The 25,408-nt window shown below is 52.2% G+C and overlaps 11 protein-coding genes across 11 annotated transcripts; 4 read left to right on the top strand and 7 right to left on the bottom strand.

Annotated features, from left to right (window-relative positions):
- Positions 1-355: 355 nt before the first annotated feature.
- Positions 356-1,651, top strand: An16g02160 (uncharacterized protein; the record flags this gene model as incomplete). Its single annotated transcript, XM_059744967.1, has 4 exons — positions 356-1,045; positions 1,208-1,290; positions 1,349-1,477; positions 1,645-1,651. The coding sequence occupies 4 exons, from the start codon at positions 356-358 to the stop codon at positions 1,649-1,651; spliced, it is 909 nt and encodes a 302-aa protein (XP_059606754.1).
- Positions 1,652-1,988: 337 nt separating this feature from the next.
- Positions 1,989-4,620, bottom strand: An16g02150 (uncharacterized protein; the record flags this gene model as incomplete). Its single annotated transcript, XM_001397491.3, has 3 exons — positions 1,989-2,807; positions 2,861-4,422; positions 4,602-4,620. The coding sequence occupies 3 exons, from the start codon at positions 4,618-4,620 to the stop codon at positions 1,989-1,991; spliced, it is 2,400 nt and encodes a 799-aa protein (XP_001397528.1).
- Positions 4,621-5,139: 519 nt separating this feature from the next.
- Positions 5,140-6,390, bottom strand: An16g02140 (uncharacterized protein; the record flags this gene model as incomplete). Its single annotated transcript, XM_001397490.1, has 1 exon — positions 5,140-6,390. The coding sequence occupies one exon, from the start codon at positions 6,388-6,390 to the stop codon at positions 5,140-5,142; it is 1,251 nt and encodes a 416-aa protein (XP_001397527.1).
- A 354-nt stretch (positions 6,391-6,744) lies between these two features.
- An16g02130 (uncharacterized protein) lies at positions 6,745-7,379 on the top strand (the record flags this gene model as incomplete). Its single annotated transcript, XM_059744965.1, has 4 exons — positions 6,745-6,795; positions 6,931-6,976; positions 7,074-7,257; positions 7,331-7,379. 4 exons carry the CDS (start codon positions 6,745-6,747, stop codon positions 7,377-7,379), a joined length of 330 nt encoding a protein of 109 aa, XP_059606753.1.
- A 507-nt stretch (positions 7,380-7,886) lies between these two features.
- On the bottom strand, positions 7,887-12,114 carry An16g02120 (uncharacterized protein; the record flags this gene model as incomplete). Its single annotated transcript, XM_059744964.1, has 10 exons — positions 7,887-8,563; positions 8,625-9,223; positions 9,273-9,415; positions 9,465-9,723; positions 9,772-9,875; positions 9,926-10,175; positions 10,288-10,456; positions 10,506-10,977; positions 11,032-11,220; positions 11,287-12,114. The coding sequence occupies 10 exons, from the start codon at positions 12,112-12,114 to the stop codon at positions 7,887-7,889; spliced, it is 3,690 nt and encodes a 1,229-aa protein (XP_059606752.1).
- A 65-nt stretch (positions 12,115-12,179) lies between these two features.
- On the bottom strand, positions 12,180-12,707 carry An16g02110 (uncharacterized protein; the record flags this gene model as incomplete). Its single annotated transcript, XM_059744963.1, is given in 1 exon segment — positions 12,180-12,707. A coding segment is annotated over 1 exon segment (528 nt).
- Positions 12,708-13,123: 416 nt separating this feature from the next.
- On the bottom strand, positions 13,124-15,588 carry An16g02100 (uncharacterized protein; the record flags this gene model as incomplete). The annotated part of the gene is made up of 4 exons (XM_001397486.3): positions 13,124-13,777; positions 13,848-14,166; positions 14,215-15,146; positions 15,205-15,588. The coding sequence occupies 4 exons, from the start codon at positions 15,586-15,588 to the stop codon at positions 13,124-13,126; spliced, it is 2,289 nt and encodes a 762-aa protein (XP_001397523.1).
- Positions 15,589-16,172: 584 nt separating this feature from the next.
- An16g02090 (uncharacterized protein) lies at positions 16,173-20,539 on the top strand (the record flags this gene model as incomplete). The annotated part of the gene is made up of 3 exons (XM_001397485.1): positions 16,173-16,288; positions 16,349-16,549; positions 16,606-20,539. The coding sequence occupies 3 exons, from the start codon at positions 16,173-16,175 to the stop codon at positions 20,537-20,539; spliced, it is 4,251 nt and encodes a 1,416-aa protein (XP_001397522.1).
- Positions 20,540-20,652: 113 nt separating this feature from the next.
- Positions 20,653-21,366, bottom strand: An16g02080 (uncharacterized protein; the record flags this gene model as incomplete). Its single annotated transcript, XM_001397484.2, has 1 exon — positions 20,653-21,366. A coding segment is annotated over one exon (714 nt), but the record flags the coding sequence as incomplete, so codon positions are not given.
- A 317-nt stretch (positions 21,367-21,683) lies between these two features.
- On the top strand, positions 21,684-22,876 carry An16g02070 (uncharacterized protein; the record flags this gene model as incomplete). Its single annotated transcript, XM_059744962.1, has 2 exons — positions 21,684-22,547; positions 22,640-22,876. The coding sequence occupies 2 exons, from the start codon at positions 21,684-21,686 to the stop codon at positions 22,874-22,876; spliced, it is 1,101 nt and encodes a 366-aa protein (XP_059606750.1).
- Positions 22,877-23,009: 133 nt separating this feature from the next.
- Positions 23,010-24,093, bottom strand: An16g02060 (uncharacterized protein; the record flags this gene model as incomplete). The annotated part of the gene is made up of 2 exons (XM_059744961.1): positions 23,010-23,872; positions 23,919-24,093. 2 exons carry the CDS (start codon positions 24,091-24,093, stop codon positions 23,010-23,012), a joined length of 1,038 nt encoding a protein of 345 aa, XP_059606749.1.
- Between the last annotated feature and the right edge of the window lie 1,315 nt (positions 24,094-25,408).

Here is a 25,408-nt window from a genome sequence, read left to right as displayed (position 1 = left end):
ATCTCCGTAGTCCAATCTATAATATTTTCTGTCTCCAAAATTGAACGATAATTGGGCATGTGCCGTGAGATGTACAAGCACGACTGATTACTGAAAGTAGCCAGGAATCCTCCGTATAGAAGCTGCTCACCCGCCGATCCGCAAAGCGTGACGAACATTAATTAATTAATCAATCTCCTCCTCCTTCTTGCATCTCCCCATCGTCTTATCTTCCTCTCCACCACCTCATCCTCTCCTCCCCTATCCCATTCTACCCCCTCCTCCGTCCATCTCAATTGCATGATCTCCCCCTTTCCCCATTATTAATCTCCCCCTCTCCCTCCTTTAATCCCTTAACACCCACGTCATTGCCCGCATGTCGTCCTCCTCAAGCTCGAGATCTGGATCTCGACCTCCCCCCACAACCAGCACCAGCACCACCGCAACCACCCCCTCCTCTCTCCAACAATCCGCCGCCTCCTACTTCTCCTACCCAGTCACCCACGTCGTCTCCGGCCTTTATCGCCGCCTCACCGACCCCTCCACCAACACCACCAACAACATGCGTCGCAAAACCACCACCACCGACACCACCACCAACAACAACCCAGTCTTCACCCCCATCCGCACCGCCTCCCCCTTCCAACCCCCTCCTCTTACCCCCCTCACCCTCTCCGACCCCTCCACCCTGCTCACACGCTCCCTCGCCGAAGAAATCCGCCTCCTGGTGCCCCCGCGCCTCCAGCTCTGCAACACCTGGCACCTAGCCTACAGTCTGGACCGCGACGGCGCCTCCCTTTCCACCCTATACGACAACTGCCGCGATATCGCATCTACCCGCAGCCCCCGCGCCGGCTACATCCTCGTCATCCGCGACGCCTCGCCATCGTCGAACGCCGTCTTCGGCGCCTACATGACTGATCCTCCGCACCCGGACTCGCATTACTATGGTACCGGGGAGTGTTTCCTCTGGAGGGCGAGCGTGTTGCCGCCTGCCACCGCTATGCTCAGCAATTTCAGTAACGCGAATGGGGACAATGGTGGTGAGGAAGGGGTAGAGGCTGATGTGCTGGAGAAGGCCGGGTTACCGTTGCCTCCGAGCGCGGATACAACGAACGCGGGGCGTTCGACGACTCTACGCCGTGGGGAGGGCGAGAAGTGGCTTTCTCCGACCTCTGGAAATGGTGCTGGGAGTGGGAGGACGAGTGGGACGGTCACGCCGGAGCAGATCCGCTTCAAGGCGTTTCCGTATAGTGGGGTTAATGATTATATGATGTTTTGTGAGACTGGGTTTTTGAGTTTGGGTGGAGGGTATGTCTTCCTCCTCTATTCTTCGGTCTTTTCTTTTGCAATGAGCTAATAGAAGCAGTGATGGACACTACGGCCTATGGGTCGACTCGAGTCTCGAAAAAGGCGTCAGTGCGTCGTGCCAGACTTTTGGCAATGAGCCGCTCTCGGACGAGGGCGTCAAGTTCGATATCATTGGTGTGGAGGTGTGGTATGTCGGGTCTTGAGATATGTGCCAACTTGGCACCGTAATGGAATGGAGTGTGATGCGTGACTATCCTCTGCTGGCAGAATGGTCGATAATCATGAAGTGGTTGGTTGGCGGTGCTTTGGGACTGGATGTGCAATTGCTGGCTTGAATTGCCTACGTTGAGCTAGCTACTAGGAGGATTGAGGCAGCGCCGCTTTAGGTACGGGATACCCATCGACGACGAGCGCAACTATATACTACGTGGCCAGCCGGCCCAGAATGTCATCCATTAACCATCGTGCAACGTCAGTCGTGATTCGTAGATGTATTATCAGCTACTAGTAAGAGTACAAACATCAATGCTTAATTCCGCAGTGCAACCGTTCGCCAGCCGTTCATATCACCGTGTAAGGACATTAAAGCGTTTCATAGAATACCAGAGTGCAAGAAGAAAATAAAAAAGTATGACGAACCGAAAACATAAGATGGGTATGCAGCGGCGCAGAAACTTAACACGAAAAAGGCCAACCTATCAGTAAGGCGAGTTGACAATCTCGTCCCTTCCTAACCGGCTGCCCCATTGGGTCCTGCGACGGGGTGTGACAGGAGGTCCGGCGATACTCTCGCGAGTGGGCTTCATCAAACTCCGCTTGGCAACCATGTTGACTTCGTTGGGCAAGGCCACAATGACGTTCTTGTCCGAACCAAAGCGGAAGTTGTCTGCCATCACGTCCTCGCCGTACCGCTTGATGGTGTAGGGGTCCTTGCGTCCGGCAACGACCTTCTTCAAGCTCCAGGTGATGATGAAGGGACCAGTGGCCGTGACAATCGAAGTCTCCTGACTGTCGACACCCGTGTTGAATCGTGCTTGCGTGAAGCTGATAGGCTTCTTCGTCTCGTGCTGGAACTGGGCCACATGGGCAGGCTGCAGACCCAGACGGCGAGGCTGAGGCTTGGAGTCCTTGGCGAATGAGCGCTCGAAGCCTAGCTTGCCTTCGTTCTTGCCCTCCTTCTGTAGCGAGTCGATAAGGAGGAGGTATGTCCGGCAGGTTGCAAGCACCCAGCGGCCGTCCGCAGACACATCCAGTCCGATGATCGGCTCTCCCAGAGCAGGAATATGTGTCTTAGCGTTGATTCCAAGACGGTCAAACATCCGGATATCACCCTTGTTGGAGGCGACGGCGATGTAACCCTTCTCAGTGGTAGCCACCGAAGAAAACTCGTTCTTGCTGGCATACTGCTTCAGGTCTGTGTCCACCAACTTGTTTCCGTCGACACGGGGGTCGATGCGGTAGAGGGCGTTCTTAGAAGCACCAATGAAGGGCTGTGCAGAGGTCATTTGGGAGAATTTCTAGCTAAGTTAGCAAATATCTCACGCAATAGACAAGTAAATAGGATACTCACACTCTCAGGAGCAAATGTAGTAACTGGAATGTCATCGTGGACCTTCCACTCATCCACAATCTTACCATACTCCAAGTCCATCCGGTAAAGCGAGTTCGGGTCGTCACCGTTCTGAAGGATCATGTTGGTGTCCTCGGCGTGCAACATGACCTTCTTGGGGCTGAAGAGCTTGCCCCTGGGGGTCTCAACCTTGGAGATGTTGGTAGAGAACTCCAAGTTGTTGTCGGGAGTGTGCTTGAAGACGCCAATCTTGGAGCCACGGACAACAAAGGAGCGGTCATGCTTGTAACCGACGGCAAGCTGGGAGTTGACGTTTCCATCATCATCCCGCGTAACAACATCATCTTGCTCCTCGTCGGAGTCGTAGTGTTCGCTGCGTTGACCGTCGTAGTGGTCTTCCTCCTCGTCTTCCTCTTCTTCTTCCTCTTCGGCCTCGGCTTCGCGTTCCTCTGCATCTTCCATTGTGAGATCCTGGAAGGCGTCCAGCACATACTCTCGTTCTTGCTCCTTGACCTTTGTCCACTTCATCTCGTTCAGCTGTTCCCACAGAGCCTGCATGAGACCCTCCTGGAACCTCTCCTCAGTCTCCTGGTCCTTGAAGCGCAAGAGCCAAGAGAACGCCGAGCCATCTTCACTGTAGGCATTGAAGATGAACGACAGATACTCGAAGTTGAAAACGGGGTTGATGTCAGCAACGACAGCCTGTCCCAGCCACTCCTTGTCTTCTCCGCTAATCTGAAGCCAGTACTTCCAGTCACCAATCTCAGAAACAGTCGCAGTTACGTTGGCCGCCTGCAGAACGAACGTTCCGCTCACAAAGTCGAACAGGTGCAGCTCGGCCTTCTCCTTGGCAAGGACCTCCCTAGCCTCAGGCTGCGCTGCAGAAGGGGGGGCAACGGTGGCTTCCTCTGAGGCTGCAGGTTTAATTTGTCCCTTGGACCGCGAGTATTCGACGTCCTTCACCATGGCGGCGGTGGACTCTCCAGATGTCGGCGACCGAGCAGGAGACCGTGCTGAAGAAGAGATAGGGCTTGCAGACGGGATAGGCTTCTCCTCCTGGAATGAGAACTCCTGCAGATCTTCGCGGCTCACGTTCTGGGAGCTGCGGCGGTATGCGCGCTCGTACTGGCACTGAAGAGCGGCTAGCTCGAAGGTGGAAACCTTATCCGAAGGTACGGAGGGGTCGCAGACAAATTCAAAAAGGTCACCAATGTCGCCACTCAGGTCTCTCCAGGCCAAGATCTTTTGTCCTCCTTCGCGCACCTCGGAGCGAAAGTGCAGAGCCTGATCGAGCAGGAAGACCTTTTCGTCCTTATCGAGGCTGTCACTGCCGCCTTGCTCGTCGTCCTCTTCTCCAAGCTCCTCTTCGCCTTCCTCGTAGGCGCGCTGGATGACGAGCTGATACTGGAATTCCTGGCCAGTGCGTCTGATGGAGGCGGCGGCGTCCTTGAAGATGAGTTCCGAGTAGCCCTTGGGCGACAGAGGGCGGACGAGATAAAGTTGTCCCTGAGGGATCTCGATGATAGATTCCTTGGAAGAGTCTCCGAAGAGGTACTTGCTCACTGGATAGGTCCCGAGAGGATACGTCAGTATGAGAGGGAACTGGTAAGTGATGAAGGCGGGAGGGGAGGAAGCAGGGAAGGAGGATGAGGGGAGGAGGGGCAGATGGCGGGGTAGCAAAGCCAAAGTGAACGCAAAGCTGTCCTTGAGGAGAAGACATCCGGGAAGGGAAGGGACTTACCGTTGCGGAGCACAAACATGGCTGGAGGAGCTTTGCTGCTCAGCAACAGCAACCTTGTTTATTGAACTTTGGAATAAAGTGGGTTGCTAGGGCAGGGATTGAGGCAGGTCACCAGACAAGAGAGGGGGACGGAAAGTATATAGGGGAGGATGAGACTTGGTCCGGGGCAGAGTGAAGAGAGCCAGGGCCCAGACAGCAAGCAGAGCAAAGAGCAAGCGAGTCTCTGTGGAGCTTCTGGAAGGAGGAAACGAAAAAAAGATGGAACGGCGATGTTGTTGTTGTTTTGGTTGCCGTCATCCATCGCCCGGTGGCAACCATGTGGCGTTGCACGTGTGGCGGTGCACTTATGTCAGCACTGACTACGCACATCACTTCCATCTACGGAGTAGTTCGTTAGCTCTACAAACTAGGTAACTATGAAGCATCACTTCCTTGCTAGTCATTGGAAGACATGTAGATTGGCCAGCCACTTCTCTAGTAGACAGCGCATGACAGCTTACACTGCTGCATATATACACTATAATCGGCACCAGGCCTCTCACTTGCCCTCCACAGGTGCCTCCGCCATAGCTTGATCAGGCTCCTCTGCAGCCTGCTGGGCTTCTTCAACAGCCTCATCAGTAACCTCCTGAGCCTGCTCCAACGCCTCCTCCTCTTCCTCCTCTGCATTATTCTCCTCCTGCTGAGACCCGTCGGCCTCAGCCCCCGACTCCTTCAACGTACCACCCTTCCGCTGCGGAATAACAGCAAGGAACGCCTTGCCCCAATCTCCCAGCTCCAACCACTTGAGCATAATCTCCACGACATGATTCGTAGCCAGCACCTGTCTGGACGCCATCTGTATATAGTCCCCAATAGGCAACTTGGCCGTCTTGATTCCTTTCTCCACAGCCTGCTTATAGCAAATCGCCTTGTGCCGATTCTTATCCACCAGGCCCCCAATAATATACGTACTGAACGGCTTCAACTCCGTCAACGTATTGGGACTATCACTGCTCAGATAAATCACCTCCCCATCCTCAGGCTTCATATCCGTTTTATCCGCAAACATCCCCTCCATCTTACCCCCGTCAGGAACAACCATCCACTCCTTCGCCTTCTCAGCCACCTGGGCAAAATCATCCGGCAGGATCCTAACCCCCTTCCAGTTCAAATAATGCTTATTCAACTTCGTATCAAACCGCTCCTTCAGCTTCTTATTGAACGACGAAAACACCAAGTGCGACCGATACACCGACCGACTGTTGTCCGAGTACGACCGCGTGATCTGCGACCCCAGTGAAATTCGCTCCTTCTCCAACATCAATTCGTCGTATCCGCAGTCAATCACTAATGTAACCGGAAGCAGCGTCGACTTCCGGAAGCGTTCCTGAGTCCGTTCGTATTGCTTCTTGAGTTCGGCTTCTGTGCCGTCCAGCCGCGCTTGTTCGAAGGCTGCGCGCCGGCGCTCTTTGCGCGCCTGTGCAGTTTTTTTGCGCTTTGCGAGCCGCTGGTCGCGCTGCTGGTCCCATTGTTCGCGGCGGCGTTGGCGCTTCATCTCGCGCTTGGAGATCTTGGGCGCTCCATCTTCGGTGGTGGGGGCTGTAGTGCTGTCGGCGGCGCCGTGGGTATTATCATTCTCGGATGTCATGGTAGGTTGCTCATTGTCGGCATTGTCTGTGCCAGCCGTAGCAGCTGTAGAAGCATTATCCGTGACCTGCAGCGCACCGGTCATTCTGGGTTCGGAATCCTGAGACTCGTCGTGATCAAGCTTTGGAAGCTTTCTAGGCCGATCGTTGTCTTCCTCCATGGCGTAGTTAGAATGCTCAATTAGCAATGGCTTCTTTTTCTTCCCCGTCAAAATACCAATAACCAATCCCTTACAGAGACAAAGAAAAGAAAGTGAATAGACAATCAGCAATCGGTAGAACGTAAGTGAAGCCCACCCAGCGGCTAAGTAAAGAAGATCACCCAAAATGCCCCCCCGCACACCCACCAATCAAAACCCCCTCAGCGCCCATTACCAAACCATGCATGTCTCACGTGACACAACATCCCAAGTTCCCATCCGCAACCGCATCATATCTCCCAGCACCACCCTCAATTGAAAGGCTGCGGCACCCCCCTCCTCTCTGTCTCGCCAGTCTTTTTCTCCTCAGTCACCATGCCTCAGGATATGCCCCCGCAGGGGGGCTACTTGCCCGTGCAGTACAAGGTGCGTTAACCACACGAAACAACGTTCCATCGGATCCGATTCACGAGCAACCACACCCTACCTTACTTTCTATGATTTCGATCCCTACGTCCGGAGGCACGAGCCAATTGCTAATGAATCTGCCCTCATGTATAGCGCAACATCCCTGCCCGTGGCTTCCGCCCCATCTACTACCTTATCGGTATGCACCTGATCATGGGTTACGGATACTACAAGCTCTTCTACGGTGTTCGTGAACAATAGTACGTCTCTACAAACCAGAAATCCCGGCAAACAAGGAATGGATATTGACGAAAGGGGAATGAACAGTGAACTCGCTCGTGAGAAGATGTGGGGCCGTATACACATCATGCCTCTTCTCCAGGCCGAGGAGGACCGTGACCAGGCTCGTCGGTACTTCGCCGACAAGGCTCGTGAGAAGGAGCTCCTTGGTACGGACGCCAAGATCTACAACTCGGACCGGTATGTTCTCTCCACCCGTATTTGGATGTCAATTGGGCTGGGAAAGGCTAATCAAGATCCCTACCGAAAACAGCTTTGTCCGCCCTACCTTCACGTATACCCCCAGCAAGGTCACTCAATAAGCGCTTGGAAGATAATAAAATTTATGTGCGTTCGATTATGTTGTCTTCTGTTTGCCCAGATCGTCCCTTTTTGGGGGCGTGTGCCTTGCGCATGATCTGATCGGGGGGTTCATGTGCAGGTAAATGATGGGTTCGGAGTATTCAGTTATGGGCGTGTAGGCTGCGGTTCCGTGAGAATCAACAGGTGCACCGGGATAGTCAAGATGAGCTACTATTGTATGTTGTAGATATACCAAACCAAAGAGACCGGCCAGTTCCGCAATGCGTTTTCAGTGTTTTGTATTTCTTTCTTTTGTTTTTCTTTGCCAGTGGCGTCTATCGATCGCTGCTACATTAGACTATGCTGCGTGGCTAGGCGTCTATGTGCTTATATATGTGAAAATAAAAAGTCAAAACCGCAAAAAGGTGGCTGTGACGTCGGAAAGTAGGCATGAAACCAAAGCCACCATACTATACAAGGGAAGACCTGGGTATGAGCGGCCGCCGCACCAAATCTGTGGGAGATTTTTAACCGAACAAGTCCGCGACACCGGCAAGGTCCGGGCCATCGTTGATATCAACCTTGTGATTCTGTTGGCCCTCCATCTCACCAGTACTCATGTACCTTTCTTGTAGCGCACTCCTGGCCTTCCGGCGTTCTTCACGAGAGCCCAGGATCTTACCCTGCTCGGCAATACTCACACCCCTCAGGCCTTCCAGAAGATCCAAAATCAAGGCACGCTGCTGTCGCGCCGCCGAAGAACGGATAAGTGCGGCCTCTGCGTTGGCAACCCGTTGTTCATCCAAGCCTGGAAGACTGAGCATCACAGCCCGCGGGGTGGGGCTGGACGATCCATACAGTATCCAGATAGAAGCAATGAGCTGGGCGAGATCTTTTTGCATGTCAACGAAGTAAGGTTCATGCACAGATGTGATGCAGGCCTTGAGCACCTCGGAAGAGATGAACTCGCGGATCGTTACGGTTGTTGCTGTATCATTGGGAGGCGCAAAGTCTTGAAGGATGGAGCGAATGACCCGAGTGATGATGCTGCAGCACCGCGTATCACGCATACGGAGGGCATGAGTGCAGAAGAGCATCACCGGCTCGAAGATCTCCGGAGAAGAGAGGACAAAGTGCCGGATGGAGTCAGAGAGCGCCGGTGCCGCCTGTGGCACACTGGGATCTACTGGCTCGTCGTCGGGGTCTGTGACAAGGAGTTAGCATATTATAAAGATCACAATATCAGGATGTCACCGGAAACTTACCCCCTCTCTGCGGGTCAAGGAGGCTAGCCACAAAGATCACTGCGGAGTACGTCAACTGCCGTAGAATACTCTCCGATTTCATTTCATCGGTTAGATCCCCTTCTCCAAGGCCTTCCTTCTGGCGTTCAATGGCGTCCCACTCAGATGTCACTTTCTTGTCAATGTTTGTGAAGAGAGTGGAGAGCATTGGAGGCAGGAATTGGGCCCGGAAGCGGACGGGGCAGTCATCAATTAAGCATCTTGAGATGTTGAGAAGGACGGAGAATTGATGAGAGGAAAGATGGGGAGAGTCTTTGAACAGCGCCTGGGCAAGGGGGCCGGGAAGTTCTGCAAACCCATAGAAATGCTCTCGCAGCCTACTCATGCTGAACAACATGGAATAGCAGGATTCTCTAACTGCCCGAATCTTGCCTCTTACTGAGGATGCAAATCCCTCAAGCGAGGCTCTCGAGGCCGTGATCTTAGCATAGAATTCATCCCGGCTTCCAGTGGAGATTCCAGCTTGCCAAAATCTATCGGTTAGGATACGCTCGACGACACCGCGCATGTCATGAGGCAAACCACCCCAGTTCTCCGGATTGTGGAAGGCATGTGCATTACTGTGTGTGGGTTAGCCGGAGATACAGTGCTGATGGGCAGAATGCTTACCTGACAAGCTGCAGTAACGTTGGCAGAATTGTTGGAATGATGTCATGCCAGATATTGCAGGCCAGTTCGTACGCCTGATCTGTCTTTTTCAGCTTGTCCGAGGAAACAGCCAACATAGTCTTGGTGCCTCTCAAAGGCAGTTGCTATCCAGTAGTTAGCATCCATTGGTCAAGAATTCGCAGTTATAATTACTTGGAACTTCCTGGTCATTTCTTCCTGGATGAGCTTTCCCTCGCTATCCAGAGGCACCGATGACCAGTCCTCAAGCTTCGGCGCCTGTCGTGCTTGCATGTATGGACCGACACTCTGCAGTCCGAGCATTACGCAGAAGCCTTCAAAGGTTGAGCTCATGTTACGGAACTCCTCTTCCTGCCAAGCATTTTTGATGGGCTCCACGAAAGACACAAGTCGAGATTGGCGGAGATATGGTTCGACGTTGTTTGCACGTTGCCTGCAAGGTCAGCACTAGAAAGCTTGAGCAGACGTGATTAAGCCATACATGATGATGAGCAGGATCGAGGTAAGCTCCATTTGGAGCTTATCGTCTACCCGGTTAGCCATGCTGATCTCCTTGATTTTAGGCTCGAGTATGTCATAGAAGGTCTGTGACAGAACAGTTAGCAGTGCCTAAAGCCATGGCCGAACTAGCTTACAGCAAAGTAGTCAGCATAACGCATAGCCAACCTCCGGAGTTCATGGCTGGTCAAGCCGTGAAGTTCCTTGACAGACTCGGAGTACACTGGGTATTCCGGCTGGTCAGGTAGACGTGTCATGAGAATATACTCTAGGGCCTTGAGTGCAAAGCTGGGGGTTTTATCCAGAGCCTTGGATGATATATCAACAACAAGCTTGATGACTCGCTGCTTGAGGATGGGATCCTGTAGTGTAATGTAAGTTAGGTGACTTGAAACTTAACATCCGAGGGCAAGTCAGTCGAACCTCAAAGTGCCGCTGCATCAGCTTAAAAGCCCACGCCTCCAACATCTGTTCTAGCTCGCTACGCTTCTGTTCCTACATTGACGTTAGCTGAAGAAAGGCAATTGGACCCATGTTGCGCACATCCTGCTGGGGCATCCTTCCATGCGCAGATACCCATTTATTGTATCCCTTCAACGTTGCCTCAACGACTGCAAACTGCGTGTCGGCACGCATCAGGGGCATCGAGTTCTTCGAAAACGACTTGACTAAGGCAGGATTTAGCTAGCAACTCGAAGTCAGACAAGAAATACATACCGCTAAAAGGCTCCACTCCGGCGTAGAGATTGTCTAGGTTAGAGTCAACTTCGGATAAGATATGAAGAATTGCTTCCTGTGGTCTCTTCTGTACGATGCTCTCAATGATAGATGAGCAGTAGCGCCTGTAATTACCAACGAAAGCATGTCTCTCGGGAATAGTGTCGATGTCCTCGTTCAGGAAAACAACCGTGGCATTTTCTGAATCAGATGGAAAAGACTCCCAACGAATCAATCGTTCGGTACAAATACTCAGCAGCGAAGGCACAAGGCCAGTGACCAAGTCTGTATTTCCGATCCTCTCCGATGCGATTAACTTAGACCACACATGAAGAACGGGAATCGAAACAGTAAGACTTTGGTTCTGAATAACGCTGACGGTGAGGTGGAAGAAGAACGGAAGGTTAAGACCCTGTACGCTTTCCAGGGCAAAAGACTTTTCCTCAAGGAACCCCGCAACATACGATAATACCTATCCATGATACGTTAGTATATGCCTCCCAACAAGTGTAGTTCTCTTCCATACCTCAGACAGCTTCTTACATATGGTGTACCGTAGATCGTCGACATCGTCAGGCCCAACGACGGACCATTCATAAAGTTTCTGCAGCACATTCAAGGACTCCGTTTCGTACATGACGTGGACAAGTGGTTGGAAACCCTCGATGTCGACATTGGAACGACTGTACAAGGCATGCAGAGCTTCAACCGCGGCCTAATTTTGTTGATATTAGCACGTGCTGCTCCTCGCACGACTTTCACAGGTTGGGTGGAGACTTACCAGCAACACATATTCGTCGTTACAGGTGAAGGCCCTCGCAATTGAAGGAACGCAGTTGGCAGAGAGAATTGCCTTGGGGATAGACCATGCAAGGACGGACTTGAGAGTCGCGAGAGCTTTGAGGGCGGAGTCTTTTGCTTGCTTCGAGTTTTGGATGTTCCCGATACAATCGGCAAGGAAGCCACAGATGCGGGAAAGCCAACCTTCCGGTCCACAGCGCAGTTCAACACTATCCTTCTTTGGGTGAATCTCCTCGAAGACAGACAGGGGAGTGCAAATCTCCACCAGAGCCCGATTGAGATCCGTGCCGCGCAGGGAAGAAACGGTGTCTTCACGGTAGAATATATCCTCGGACAGGGTTTCCAGAATTGACAGGACTAATTCCTTGTGAACAAGACTAGCACCCCAGAACTGAACGAGCGTGGCGTCCATGTCGTTCCAGTCCAAGCCCCAGCTCCGTTTGGCGACTTCGGCCCATAATTGAGTGATTTTGTTGCGTATATACGGAGGATCTTCTGGGCGTACTGATTCTGCCAGCTTGAGGACCAGACCCCTAAGGGCGTCAATCTGTTCTGAAGCCTCAAAGGAGGTGTGACGCAAGACGTGATCTAGCAGACCCAAGCCGAAGTAGCGAACCAAGGGGTTGCTCTGTTCTGGGGAAGCCAGCAGGAAACCATTACGAGCAGCAGATTTGCTTTCTTTCTGAGCTTCCACAAAGGTCAAGGCCTCCCTGCGCAGCTCATTTGTCGAGGAGGGGCTATGGATGAGCTCAAGGGCACGGATGATGTCGGCCATGCGGCCCTCCGATAGATCTGCCTCGGCCGCCATGGATAGGATCTGACGGGACTAGTGCCGCCGGGGGACGAGTGATGGATAAGTATAGCGGAATGATTTTAACTCAAGACTTTCTCCAGTGGCAGCACCAATGCCGGCATGATCTAGGCCCTTGCAAAGCCTTGGTCACTCTTCCCGATGAGAGAGATCCGTCGTTGCGGGTCAGGTAGCACTGCGTTGGGCAAATAACAAACGCTGCCGCAATCAGCCTTCCAGAAAAAGGTGGGCGACACACGGCAACCGCCTCCGAGGCAGTTGCGGCTCGGCGGTGCAGTGGGTGTTCTGGAATGAATTGGGGGATGTGGTTTCTGCCTAAAGAAAGGGTTTATGAGGGGGAGGGAACCACGGGGAAACTAGGAATGTTCCGAGTACGACGGGAAATGAGGAATTGTTTCTCCTCTTGGTGCTTGTTTGGGTTGAGGGGGAGCGGGGGAACCCGAATCTATCACGTCCGATAGCTGGACTGAGGGGGGAAGAAGAGAGTGTGCAGAAATGGGATAGGAAGTAAGTAGCAGTAGTAAGAAAAGTACCTTAAGGGAAGAAGAGGATCGGGAACAACAATAGAATGGTGAACCATAATCAATCATAAATAGCTCACTGTGAATTTTCCACGCGCCGCTGCTCCAATCACCACACCGACTAGGCGGTCAGGGAGGGGCTTGCACCACTCACATTACGCCCTGCCCTTCACCGCTTCCCGGGGTTGGCCTTATCGATAAGGCCTGGATCAGCCCTCGATCTTCCCCTCTCCGTCGCCATACAGAAAAAGGAGAGTTTATTTACCCCTTAAAGCATAGCCGGCTTCAGTCTACTCGTAGTGACCGTGCTTACATCTACGTTGCTAAGTTCTATGACAGGATATACTAAGGACAGGTGAACAATTGCCGTAGACTAATAAGCGTGACCCGTAAACTATAGTATGGCCGAAAACTCCACCCAACATCTGAGGAAATATTGTCATGACATATGCTGTACCAGTACGCAACAGCGATGGTCCAGCCATCTACATCACCGTGCATCCACCTTTCTGGCACTGCTCGAGATAGCTCAGATCATCCGCCGACACACTGCTCAGGTCGCCGGGTTTCCGCTTCACACCTTGGATCTTAATATCCTGCTCCCCTTCCATATGCCACCAGCGGAGCCGCTGCACCTTGATCGAGTTGATCTCTGTGTAATCGATCCTCCATTCTCCACTACTGACCGAGACCACGGTTTGGGTATCAGGGAAATGGAATTCGGGCAAGTAGATCTCCGTGGCCACCTCATCTCCCAGGATCCTCTTACTGCCGACCAGCGATAGGGTGAACGTGCAGTTGCGAAGGTCAAAAAGATACTTCGAGACATCTCCATAGGTATAGATCGGGCTGGGTCGGATGAATGCCTCTCCAGCTCGAAAGCCCAGTTTGTCTGCATTGGATTGGGTGTATTCTGACGTAATGGACGGTGTGGCCAGCGCGTCCTTCAGATTATCGGGTCTAACCTGATGATGCTCTGGATTGCCTTGACTTTCCGAGTAGGCGGGAGAATGAGGGTCGGGGTCCGTTCGGGACTCGCCCTCCAGTGCTAGAAGCTTCCCACTTGGCAGCTCCAGATCATCGAGGGAGTAGATTGACAGATCTTCGCCGTTCCAGTTATCGCCCCACTCGTGGTTGTTCTGTGAAATGATAAGAAGTAACTTATTAGACAGGATTCCTCTTCGAAATGGTCATGTTGGCGGTGCTTACCGTGGTGGTGTAGAGCCACAGCGTGAAACCATTGCCTGTGCTTCCTTCTAGAGCGAAGTGGTTCGCATCCATCGCACTGACTTGGCTGCTATAATCACCGGTTCTGTAGGCATGTTTGTCGTCCATGTCATAGGGAATACCAATCTCTGTGAAAATCAGCGGATGATCCCCCATGTACGTCAGACTTTCATCCCGGAGGAATTTGAGCTGATCTCGCAGGCAATTTCGAATGGCTGTCTCTCCGATCTTGACGGCAAATGCCGGAGTGAGATACTTTCCTCGAAGAACACCGATCACGTCCACGTTGTATAGCCGGTTCCTGTGGCTGTCAGCACCGTAGGATGTGTACGTTTGAGTAGTTACCTACCAATGTTTCGTCAGAAGTGTCAGTCCATCGTAATAATGTACCGCATGGACCATGTTAGGATCATCATCGGCTGTTCCCTTCAAGTCTGGGGGGATTTCCATAACCGGCGGTTGGCACAACATGATGGCCCCCGGCCAGACGCTTCGGAGGGCATCCCTGTAAGCCCTGTAATGTTCCATAAAATACGTATTGGTGAACCTATCATAGTTCAGGGGTTCTCCAGTCTGTGGCACTTTTGAAAAGTAATCTTTCCGGAGAAGTTGGTCCGTTGACGGATCCCAAACTCCATGTTGAGCCCAAAGACACTTGCCTAATTTCCAATCGGGATCGCGCTTCCAGCCGTATTTCTGATCGTCATAATCAGCTGGCAGCCATGCAGATTCACCCTCAGGGTCTACAAGTTCTCTGCCGGTCTGGTGAGGGCCAAAGCTGCCGAAATTCCAGGTTGTTTGCTCGCACGCTCGTCCCGAACCAGTAAGCATGGCTTGGAAAGCGGTGGGCGATGTGCCGAGCTGAAGCTGTTGCTCCGGTGGGATCACGGATATGTCCTGTACTCCAATGAGTCCGCGATGAGGCTCATTCATGCTCTCCCACCCGATAACGACGTCATTCTCAATGTCGCCAGCTTCATGAATCTTCTGGGCGAAATATCGACACGCTGCAATGAAGTGCCCTTGCAGATAGTCCTGTATGTTCATGCCGTTGATTATCGCCTTCGGAGCGAAATCCCGACCTCCCCAAAACAGTGTAAACATTGTTTGACAGACAAGACGGGTATAATTCGTACTCCAAATCATTTTAGGAAATTCAGCCGGAATATCATAAGTATTCTGAACAAGGGCAGCTTCGGTCTTCTTGAACGTCCGGGGGTTTAAGCCTGCTGCGTAGAGTGTCCAGGCTGGCGCACCGGAGCCTCCCGATAGTCTAGACCACTGGTCTTGTTCAGTAAGGGCTCGTATCACCAATCCAGCATATTCATTGGAGACATACCACATCTTGGTGAGGATCCAAAAAGACATAGAATTGGTATTGCTTGGCGATACGCAGGACTTCAATAGTGAATGCTATCCATTCATCATCGTACTTTCCGGGCCCCTCATGTTCAATCGCTTCCCAAGTGAAGATGTATCGCAGAGTATTGTAACCCCATTTGCGTAGCCTAGCAAAGTGTGTATGAGCGTCGTCAAGTGAAAAAGGGCGACCGACGAAGGAAACGTTATCGGCGTCAAAGAAATTATCAGAAACGTAGGACGGTGTATCAGGGTTCTTAGGATATTTGCATTCCCCAGCCACGTTTATTCCTCTTAGTGTAATCTCTCTATTGTGCGAGTCCTTGAAAGTTCGTCCCTCAATGCGGAGTCGTAGAGGGCCCATGATTGCCAGTAACAAGGTAGGGAGTGGGCGACAAGGAACCGGCGGTGACGCTCCAGATATGATAAATGGGGTGTAGACACAGATGTCCACAACCTCTCGGAGAATATCTAACGCAGCCTAAAGTAAACGAGACAGGTCAAGTGACAGATATGTTATTCTGGGAGCTGAGAGTCAGTATGGTGTACAGCAGGATAGCCGGGGGATCGAATGAGGTGTCGATCGGGGATCCGCGCTAACCTTGCAGGAGCAGGCTGTCCAACCATCAAAGGGAGTGTCAACGAGAGTGAAGGCACATATGAACAATGAATGAATGCACTTATCATCCAAGACACCAATCAACCATAGCAAAAATTTCCCTGGTGCCTGGAGAATCCGTTATCAGAGTGAATCCAGTTACTGCGGAGAGAGTGTCGCCGTTGCTTGGAGATAACGGGAAGCGACCAGGCCTCTGACGTACCATACGATCCATACCCGCTTGGGCTTCCCCACATAGCCAGCCTTTTCTCGACCGGCGCTCAGCTCCTCCACTCCGTCTATCCAGAATACCACCTCGACTGGCCGGGCCATGAAGCAATTGCTCTAGAATGTCAAGCAAATCCGCTCTGAAAGCGGTGCGAACAGCACTCGACGCAAAGGATTTCGAGCTTGCAGCTGAGAAAGCCAAAGCTATTGTGCAGCAAGATCCTCAGATCTACCATGCGTGTGTTTCCCCGACCCCGCCGTACCCATTGCGCTGCTGCTCCGTCTAATCATTTTGTAGGAATGTCTTCCTTGGTCTAGCTTTAGACAAGCTCAACAAAAACACCGAAGCTGAAAGAGCCTATCTTTCGGCAATCCGGGTCAAAGAGAACGACAAGACAGCGTGGCAGGGACTCATCAACCTCTTCGAGAAGCAGGGAACTCATAAGCTAGATTCATATCGCGACGCAGTCATCCGACTTGGTCAAGTATATGCCGAAACGTGTGTTCTCATTCCTTATCCTTCAGTAAAACCGAGTTATCACTAAATGGGTGCAGAGATGATAAAAATCGCTGCCAAGATTTGGTCGACAAGTACGTCGGGTTCGCGAAGAAGAACGGATCTCGGTCGCAGTACAAGAAAGCCCTCGAATTACACCTGCCGTCATGCCCGCTCTACGATTTCCTCGAGGGGAGAGTTCCCCATCCTTCGCACACATACCTCCGACTGATAGAAATGACCGAGGCGGAGGAAAAGGAGTTCATCAACAGGGAAATCGGTGAACGGCGTACGCGACTGGGTGCAAAGATTGATCAGGTTACACTGGAGGTCAAGAGGGAGGCCTTCAAACGAAGCGAGCTAGAGGAGCTTTACCGTGGAATTATCAACTGGTCTCATGATGATCAAGTTCGGCGTACCTACGAAGAGAAGTTGTTACAGCGGGCGAACGACATTCTCTCTGTGCTACCGGCGAATGAAAAGGACGCCAAGCGAGCAGAAGTGTTACAGGCTGCCCACGATATGGTGATCATTAAACACCCTTACGAGCTTGCGTGGAAGATCGTGCTAGAATGGCAGGATATTCAGAACTTCTCAGAGTGGGACCGTAACTTCCTAGACGACTTCATCGAATTTTTCCCTGAGGACGGTCTCTCTAAGCTGCTGAAGGGCTTCTTGGCTAGCGACTTGTCACCGTTCCCGAAAGACAAAGAGCCCAAAGAAGCTGCAAAGAAGGATGAAGAGACCGAGAACAACAATGGCGAGAGCAATGAGCTAGGTGTCCAGGATAACCTACTCTTGATGGTGGAAGGCCTCGAAGGTTCTTCGGCGTCGATCGTCGCTCACCGGGTTGTGGCCGAACTATATCTCTCACTTGAAGAGTACGACAGCACAGTGGATGTCTGTCGCAAAGGCCTTCGCAACGTCCAGGACCTTGTCAGGAGGACTGGCATCAGTCTGCAAAACACCACCGATGCACTCAACATAATGCTCGCCAACTCGCTTATTTATTACCAGTCTCCCCGGCATCACCCCGAAGCTAAGCGGATTTTCGAAGAGATCTTGGCGAGAGAGCCGAAGTCCACAAGCTGCTTGTTGGGTATCGGTCTAATTCTAAAGGTTGATGAGGATTACTCCGAAGCCGTCAATTTCTTGGAGCGCGCTCTAGAGCGGGACCCAACGAACATTAAAGTCCGCGGTGAGCTGTCATGGTGTAGAGCACTCAACGGCGATATTGCATCTGGCTTAGAGGGCCTGCAAGACGTTCTCGAAGAACTTCAGGAAGCGGAAACCGACAATAGAGAATTCAAAGCTGAGATCCTCTACCGTGTGGGATACTGCCAGTGGGAGATTGACCCATCGCCGGCAGCGCGCAAAGACCGGACTGGAGCATACGCTAGCTTCCTCGCGTCTATCCAGTCTAACATGAACTTTGCTCCCGCCTATACAAGCCTCGGTCTCTACTATGCAGACTACAAGAAGGACAAGACGCGGGCACGCAGGTGCTTCCACAAAGCATTCGAGCTGTCGGCATCAGAGATCGAAGCAGCTGAGCGTCTTGCCAAGACATTCGCCGATCAGAGGGAATGGGATCTCGTCGAAGCCGTGTCCCAGCGAGTTGTTGATTCAGGGAAAGCCAAGCCTGCGCCAGGCTCGAAGCGCAAAGGCTACAGCTGGCCCTATGCAGCTCTGGGCACAGTGCAAATCAACAAGCAGCAGTACCCTAAGAGTATCGTCTCTTTCCAGGCAGCGCTCAGAATTTCTCCCAACGATTACCATTCGTGGGTCGGTCTAGGTGAAAGCTACCACCACTCTGGCAGATTCATTGCCGCTACAAAGGCGTTTGAGCACGCACAGCAGCTGGAAGATAACCTTTCCGACAAGGAACAGATTTGGTTTGCAAGGTACATGCTTGCTAATGTCAAGCGAGAACTTGGCGAGTACGAGGATGCTATTGCGAGATATGAAAACGTCTTGCAGGTGCGGCCTAATGAATTTGGAGTGGCGATTGCGCTGCTTCAAACGCTTACTGAGAGCTCCTGGAAGAGTCTGGACCAGGGTCTTTACAATGATTGTATTGAGCTGGCACGAAAGGCCCTACTAGTGGCCAAGTCGCTTGCTCTGGAGAGGGTTGACGTTTTCAACCTTTGGAAAGGGATCGGAGACGCCTGTACGCTCTTCTCCTACGTCCAATCGAAAGCGGGTAGGTTGCCGATTGATGAGCTACGAGACCTACTCGAGACTCAGCTGGAACCTACAGCCCTAGATATCCTGACGGAAGTTGATAATGTTGGTCACGATTATCTATCTTCGTTAACAGCCGATGATGAGACCGCCAATCGGACGAGTCAATGTCTCTACGCCGCCATCCTGGCTTACAAGCGTGCCATTCAGGTCTCCCTGCGGGACAGCCATGCCCAAGCAGTCGCTTGGTACAACCTGGGCTGGGCAGAATACCGAGCCTACCGGTGTTTGCAGACTATCGTAAACACCGAGAACAAGAAGCAGTCACGTAAGCTCCTGAAGGCAGCCATGCGTTGCTTTAAGAGAGCCATTGAGCTCGAAGCGGGAAACTCGGAGTTCTGGAACGCCCTTGGAGTAGTCACCACGAGCATGAGTCCCAAAGTCGCGCAGCATGCATTCGTCCGCAGTCTTCACCTCAACGACAGGAGCGCCCAAGTCTGGACGAACCTGGGAACGCTTTATCTCATCCACAATGATATCCAGCTCGCCAACGAAGCTTTTACCCGGGCACAGTCCACTGACCCCGACTACTCCCCGGCTTGGGTTGGCCAAGGATTCTTGGCTCTTTTATTCGGAGACCCTCAGGAAGCTAGAGGTCTGTTTGAACATGCTTTTGATATTTCCACCTCGTCGACCCGCTTGTCGAAGAAGCAGTATACGATGAGCTTGTTCGACCACCTCCTGTCGGATTCGTCCCTGTCGAATGAAATATCACAACTCATCCAGCCCTTCTTTGCTCTGCACCAACTATCCAGCCAGGACCCGTCCGATCTTCCGTTCGTGCATCTTTCTGCTCTCCTGGCGGAAAGAATCGGCGAGCACACAGACGCCGAGGCTAGTCTGCGGTTAGTTTGCGCAGGCATGGAAAGTGAATACGAAGTCACGGAATCGGCATCGTCCCTTTCCCGGTATGGACAGGCCAATGCAGACATTGCTCGTGTTCTGCTTGCGCGCCATGACTTCGAAGAAGCTGCCGAGAAGGCGGAGACAGCTCTTATGCTGTCGGGCGAGGAAGATGCAGAGAAGTTCGACCCAGAGACGAACCGCAAGTTGCGCCTGTCCGCCCATTTGACAGCGGGTCTAGCACACTACTACATGAAGTCCATGGATAACGCCATCGACATGTTCCGTGACGCCCTTCAAGAAGCGGACAACGCTCCGGAAGTGGTGTGCCTCCTAGCACAGGTTCTGTGGGCCAAGGGCGGAGAGGAGGAGCGCGCTGTGGCACGCCAGCAACTATTCGACTGTGTTGAGGAGAACCCAGAGCACATTGGGGCTGTAACCCTCCTAGGAGCCATTGCGCTCCTTGACGCCGATGCGGATGCCATTGAAGCGGTTGAATCCGATCTGCAGAATATGATCACTCGAGATGACATTGAGATCCACGAACGCGGCAAGCTGATCAAGCTCTTGACCGCCATCTCAACCCTTGGATTCACCGACAACTCTGGCGTACCCGAGGATGTCCGACGCGTCGGCGAGGCCACAGCAGCAGTGATGAGATCGCCGTACGAACCTCAAGGCTGGGTAGAATTGGCGTCTGCCACCCAGGAACTGTACCCTGCGGAGATGGCGACCAAACGGGCATCGAGGAGCGTTCCTCCCCGGAGCAACCTGGAAGCCATCGATTTGTCCGCAGCATACGCACAGACCGGAAAGGCAAGCGACGCGCTGCGGGCGATCATGGTTGCGCCATGGAAGCAGACTGGATGGGAGGAGTTGAACCACGCGGTCTCAACGACCAGCTAGACGTGTTGTAGTTAACTGTCACGCGCACACATTAGTATAGATGCATGCATGCATTAGACAATCCATCGTCCACGATAACCGCAAGAAATAACCTACCTACCATCTTAACAAACCTAAGACCCCTCATTCTCCCCATTAATCCTCTCCAACAACCTCTTCTTCCTCCCCTCCCTCCACTGTATATCCAACCCCTCAATCTTCCCTCCCAAGACCACACACGACTCCGGCGTAAGCATCACCATCCCTCTCGCAACCGTAACATCCTTTACGACGACCTTCGCCCCAATAGCCAACTTCCCCAACCCAATCCCACTGACCCTCGCAAACTCCAACCCAACGGCCCTCGTCCCCGCCGCATCCTGCAGAATCAACCGATGCGGACCATTACTCTCACCCCCACCAGCTGCATTATTGTTGTCCGCAGCCTCACTATCCTCCCCCACATTAACCGTCCTCACGATTTCCCTCCCCCGGATCGCCTCCCCCCTTTCCACGCGCTCAATAGCCTCCACTTGGCTCCAGAGGCTTGTGCCGATGTCTTCGATGTCGAGGACTTGGAGTGGGATGGGGCCATTGAGACGGCGTTCTTGGATGGTGGGGTTGAAGATGTCGGTTGGGAGGAGGGTTGAGGGGCTGCTGGTGCTGAGGGAGTCGCGGATGTCGGAGGTGAGGATGCGGAAGAGGGCGGTTTGGGTAAGGGCGCTGAGGGGGATGGTGCGTGAGGTTGATGTTGAGGAGAGGAAGGTGGTGAGCCAGGTGGGGGAGACGGGGAGGGATTTTGTGGTCAGGAGGTGGGTGGCTATATGGTCGTGAGGATTTGTTGTCATTGTATTAATTGTTAGATCGTGTTCTGGGAGGTGGAAAGTGAGTGTAGGTGCATAATTGTGAGGTGTTGTTGGTTCTGCCGATGTAGATAGTTCTGGTGGAAAATGTTTGCTGTAGCTCCGATGCGGAGCGGAGCGAATCCGGGGAACGGACCAGCCAAGCTGGACCTCATTCCATCTAAACTCTCCTTATCAGCTTGATCTTTGAACACTCCGATTCTACTTCCGCTAATCACTACTTCCCACGCCTATATTTTACTTTTCCTTTCGTCTACTTCATCCCATCAAATATAGATCGCAGATATCGATCTCAAATCGACATGTCAACCCTCTCCTCCCCCCGCCCCTCAATCGCCTCATCCCGCGCACACTCTCCTACACCAACATCCTCGCACCGACCCTCCCTCGACACCCTCAACACCAGCTACAACCTCAACAACCTCAGCGCCTCCTCAACCCCATCCACTGCCCGCGCCGTCTCGCCGTCCCTACACCCCCGCCGCAACCGCGCCGCCCTCCGCGACTACTACAATCTCAAACCCTCCTCCGCAGCCGATCCCAACAATGACGGGCGGCGCTCACGCAGCATCCCCCGACATACCGACGCAGGGGACATCTCCAGCAGCAGTAGTGGCACTGTCGCCGGTGGCCCATCTATCCTTTCCACAACAGGCACCGAGCTCGACAGCCCGGACTTCGACCCCCAACGCTACGTGAACCAGCTCCTCGCTTCATCGTCCCTATCAACCGTCCTGAAAGCGGAGAACACGCTCGTCGGGGATATCCGCACGCTGGATAGTGAGCGCAAAGCGTTGGTGTATGACAATTACTCGAAGTTGATTAGGGCCGTCGAAACGATTGGGAAGATGCGGCGGACGATGGATGATCGGGGCGCGCCGTTGACGATGACGAAGACGCTGGGGCCGGCCATTGCGTTTGTGGCGGAGACGGCGGGCGGGTTGATCCAGGAGGGAGAGGAGCAGCAGAGACGCATGAAGGAGGCTAAGGAGAGTGAGGGAGGTGAGAGGAGGAGGGCTGAGAAGGGGACCGTTAGGTGGGTGCTTGCGGCGCCGGGGAGGTTGGAGAAGTTGCTGGAGGAGGGGAAGGGGGATGAGGCGGAGAAGGACTGGGATGAGGTACGGAAGTTGTTGGATAAGTGGGAGGGGGTTAAGGGTGTGAAGGAGGTAAGAGAGGCTTGTGAGAATGTTATGGAGGGGAGAGAAGCTTGAGTTGGGGGCTTCTTTATCTTCTGAAACCATGAGGGATTTGCCAACAGTCTGGAAAACCGATGCTTCACGAGAAACATGAAAGTGACTTTGTGGAGTTGGTACCCATAAGTGCCATCGAGCTTCAATCAAGCCAGCTCCTGACAACGAGCTCGGGATCGCGATGGCGTGCCTCGATATCACCTATCGGCCACTTCCCAGCTAGCAGACATCCTATCATCCACCGAGGCAGTCTACACAGCTCGAGCTGGTCTCTGAGCTACCACCTATCTTCTCCAAGCCATTGACAAAGCAACATAGATTAATGAAACCATATACCCAAAACATGCATACCTACCATACCAAGCATCACACCATATAATATCCAAGCACAAACCAGAATATCCAAACCAGCACCAAAACCAAACCCAAAATATCACTCTACTTCTTTCCAAAATCCCGACTCGAGTACATACTTGCCCTCAACCCCCACTCATTACCCCCCCTAATATCCAAATGCGTATATGCATCACACTTATAATAAACAGGTCGTCCATCCAAATCCACCAGCTTCAACGCCGCCATCTTCCTCAATACTCTCTCCACATCTGCTCTGTCCTCATAATCCTTCGTATAGATAGCAATCAACCTCGCCTTCTTCGCATCATCATCACCATCGGCGGCGACAGCAGCAGTAGCAACCTTAACCCCGAACCCCAACTCCCCTTTCGCTGTAGCCTCAGCCACTATCCCCCACACCTCATCGACCTTCTCTGGTAAGACGAACAACAGCCACTTGCCTGAAACGACATTCGTCTGCCTGGCCAGACTGAAGAGTGTGTTTTCGAGGTCTTTACGATGTTGGGTGAGTTCGCGCGTCAGCGCAGCCGGCGTCTGCTTCTTCTTTGGCTTTTTAGCGTGTTCGGCCCGCACCTGGGCGATTGCTTCTTTGTGGGCTTTGAGTGCCTTCGTCCCGTCTGCTACTAGCTTTTTGAGATCTGCTTGTGGCTGCTCATAACTGTAACTTGTGGTGTAAATCCAGGATCCCGTGGGGGATGTGGAGAGGGTAGATGAGGGGCGTAGACGGGCCAGAAAAGATGAGATGGGTTCGTTGGGTGAAGGGCGGTTGGGTCTGACTGGGGTTGTGTCTGTGCTTGAGATGGGAACGTCAAAGTCGTGGGTGGGGATCGGTGTTGATGGGGGTACACTCGAGATTTCGGAGGTTGATACGTCCATTGGTTGGACTGCGTCTGATGCCTCTGGTTCTGGGGCTGGGGATGATGCTGAGGGCACGGTTTCTCGGGCTGCAAGGACATTATATTTTATGGTGTTATAGGAAAACGGGTGTACGGTGCTCCAATAATGCTCGGTGTCGAAGTTGGCCACTTCCTCCTCGAGGCGTGCAGTCTCCCCTTCTGAACCTGTGGGGTTTGTTAGCTGGTGCTGGGGTTCGTTTGGGTGGAGGGGAGTACAGGCCGTAGAAACTAGACTCATCAGACAAGTCTGGCATGGGTACCTCAGGCATCGTGATCGCAGTATTGATGGTAGTACGATGAGATGAATGGGATAGATAGTAGTTGGATGCACTATGAATATGGACAGGTGATGGATGGAGATGGGAGAGATAGATTGAATTGGGAGAGGCCTGGTTGAATGAGGCTGAAGGTGGAACAAGTGAAGGTGACTGGGGCTTGTCACTCCCACCCACCACTGCCACAGTCACTGTGCCATTTATGGGTGAATTAGTGGCCTGGCGTTTGCCTATAAATTTCCAGCTTCTTCCCTCTTTCTTCTCTTCTTCTCTCCTCTATCTTTCTTGTTGGTCATCTCTACTGCCGGTCATTTTATATGCACTGAATGCTCCTACTGTCTTAGCCTCAATTGGTGGTATACAAATCTTGACCAATGAATCTATTCTATGAAGGAAATTAAATACCCTTTCAATATTCTGATCACAGCAGAGGAAATATACATTGGTACTGTACTTTTATTATTCTGGCATATAGGACTCGAGCTTTGAATGGTGGATTCTACTCAAGAAATACGCAACCTTATAAAAATTTTACATGCGTCCCATCAACAGCTTATACGTTCTTTCCTATATCACTTCCATTCTTTTGACCTTTGAAGATATCTGCAAAATCGTCTCTATATCTTTTTCTTAAGCCAACGCCCATGGTGGAGGACAACAAAGCGCATTGTTGGGGTGGGGGGGCTTGCCTAATAGTCTTACATTCTTAATTTATGAAACACTTGCCTATAACCCGGTCTTAGTATTCTGTATATGCTTCTTACTGGATAGCCTCTACACTGAGTTTGCACTGGATATGTACTACAGACGTGGTGCTACTCCAGGGCGTTGAAGGTCAGCATTTGGACAAAACACTACTATGCAAAAATGCTCGGTAAGAGCGAATATGCAGCTGTCTGAAGTCATTGGGCTGTCTCCTTGACCATCAAAGAGACCTGATGAAAGAGATAAAGTTCATGCATTTAGAATCCAGTGGCCGCTAATAGACCGATAAAGGTAACTTCAATAAGGACACATGACAGGAGATGTGAGTGGCCCCAGACATGAAGCAGAGCATCAGACACTGAGCCGAACGAGAAGCTATGTCCTCGTGGCTCGGCTTCACACCTAATACCGCATAATAGGAGCCTGCCGGAAGACATATATTGTTTTATGGCAGAGTTCTAGGTTCTTTCTGAGAATTTCTGATGAACAAGTTATTCTCAGAGGATGAGGCAGCAAAACTAATTGATAACTATACTGCAAGATGGCACCAACACGACCAGTCGAGGTAGCACATGTAACATCTAGAAGCTTATACCGGCATGGA

The sequence above is a fragment of the Aspergillus niger genome, assembly GCF_000002855.4.
Source record: "Aspergillus niger supercontig An16".
Classification (NCBI taxonomy): Eukaryota; Fungi; Ascomycota; class Eurotiomycetes; order Eurotiales; family Aspergillaceae; genus Aspergillus; species Aspergillus niger.
The sequence above is the reverse complement of the archived record's forward strand: the minus strand, read 5'-3'. Positions and strand labels throughout refer to the sequence as shown.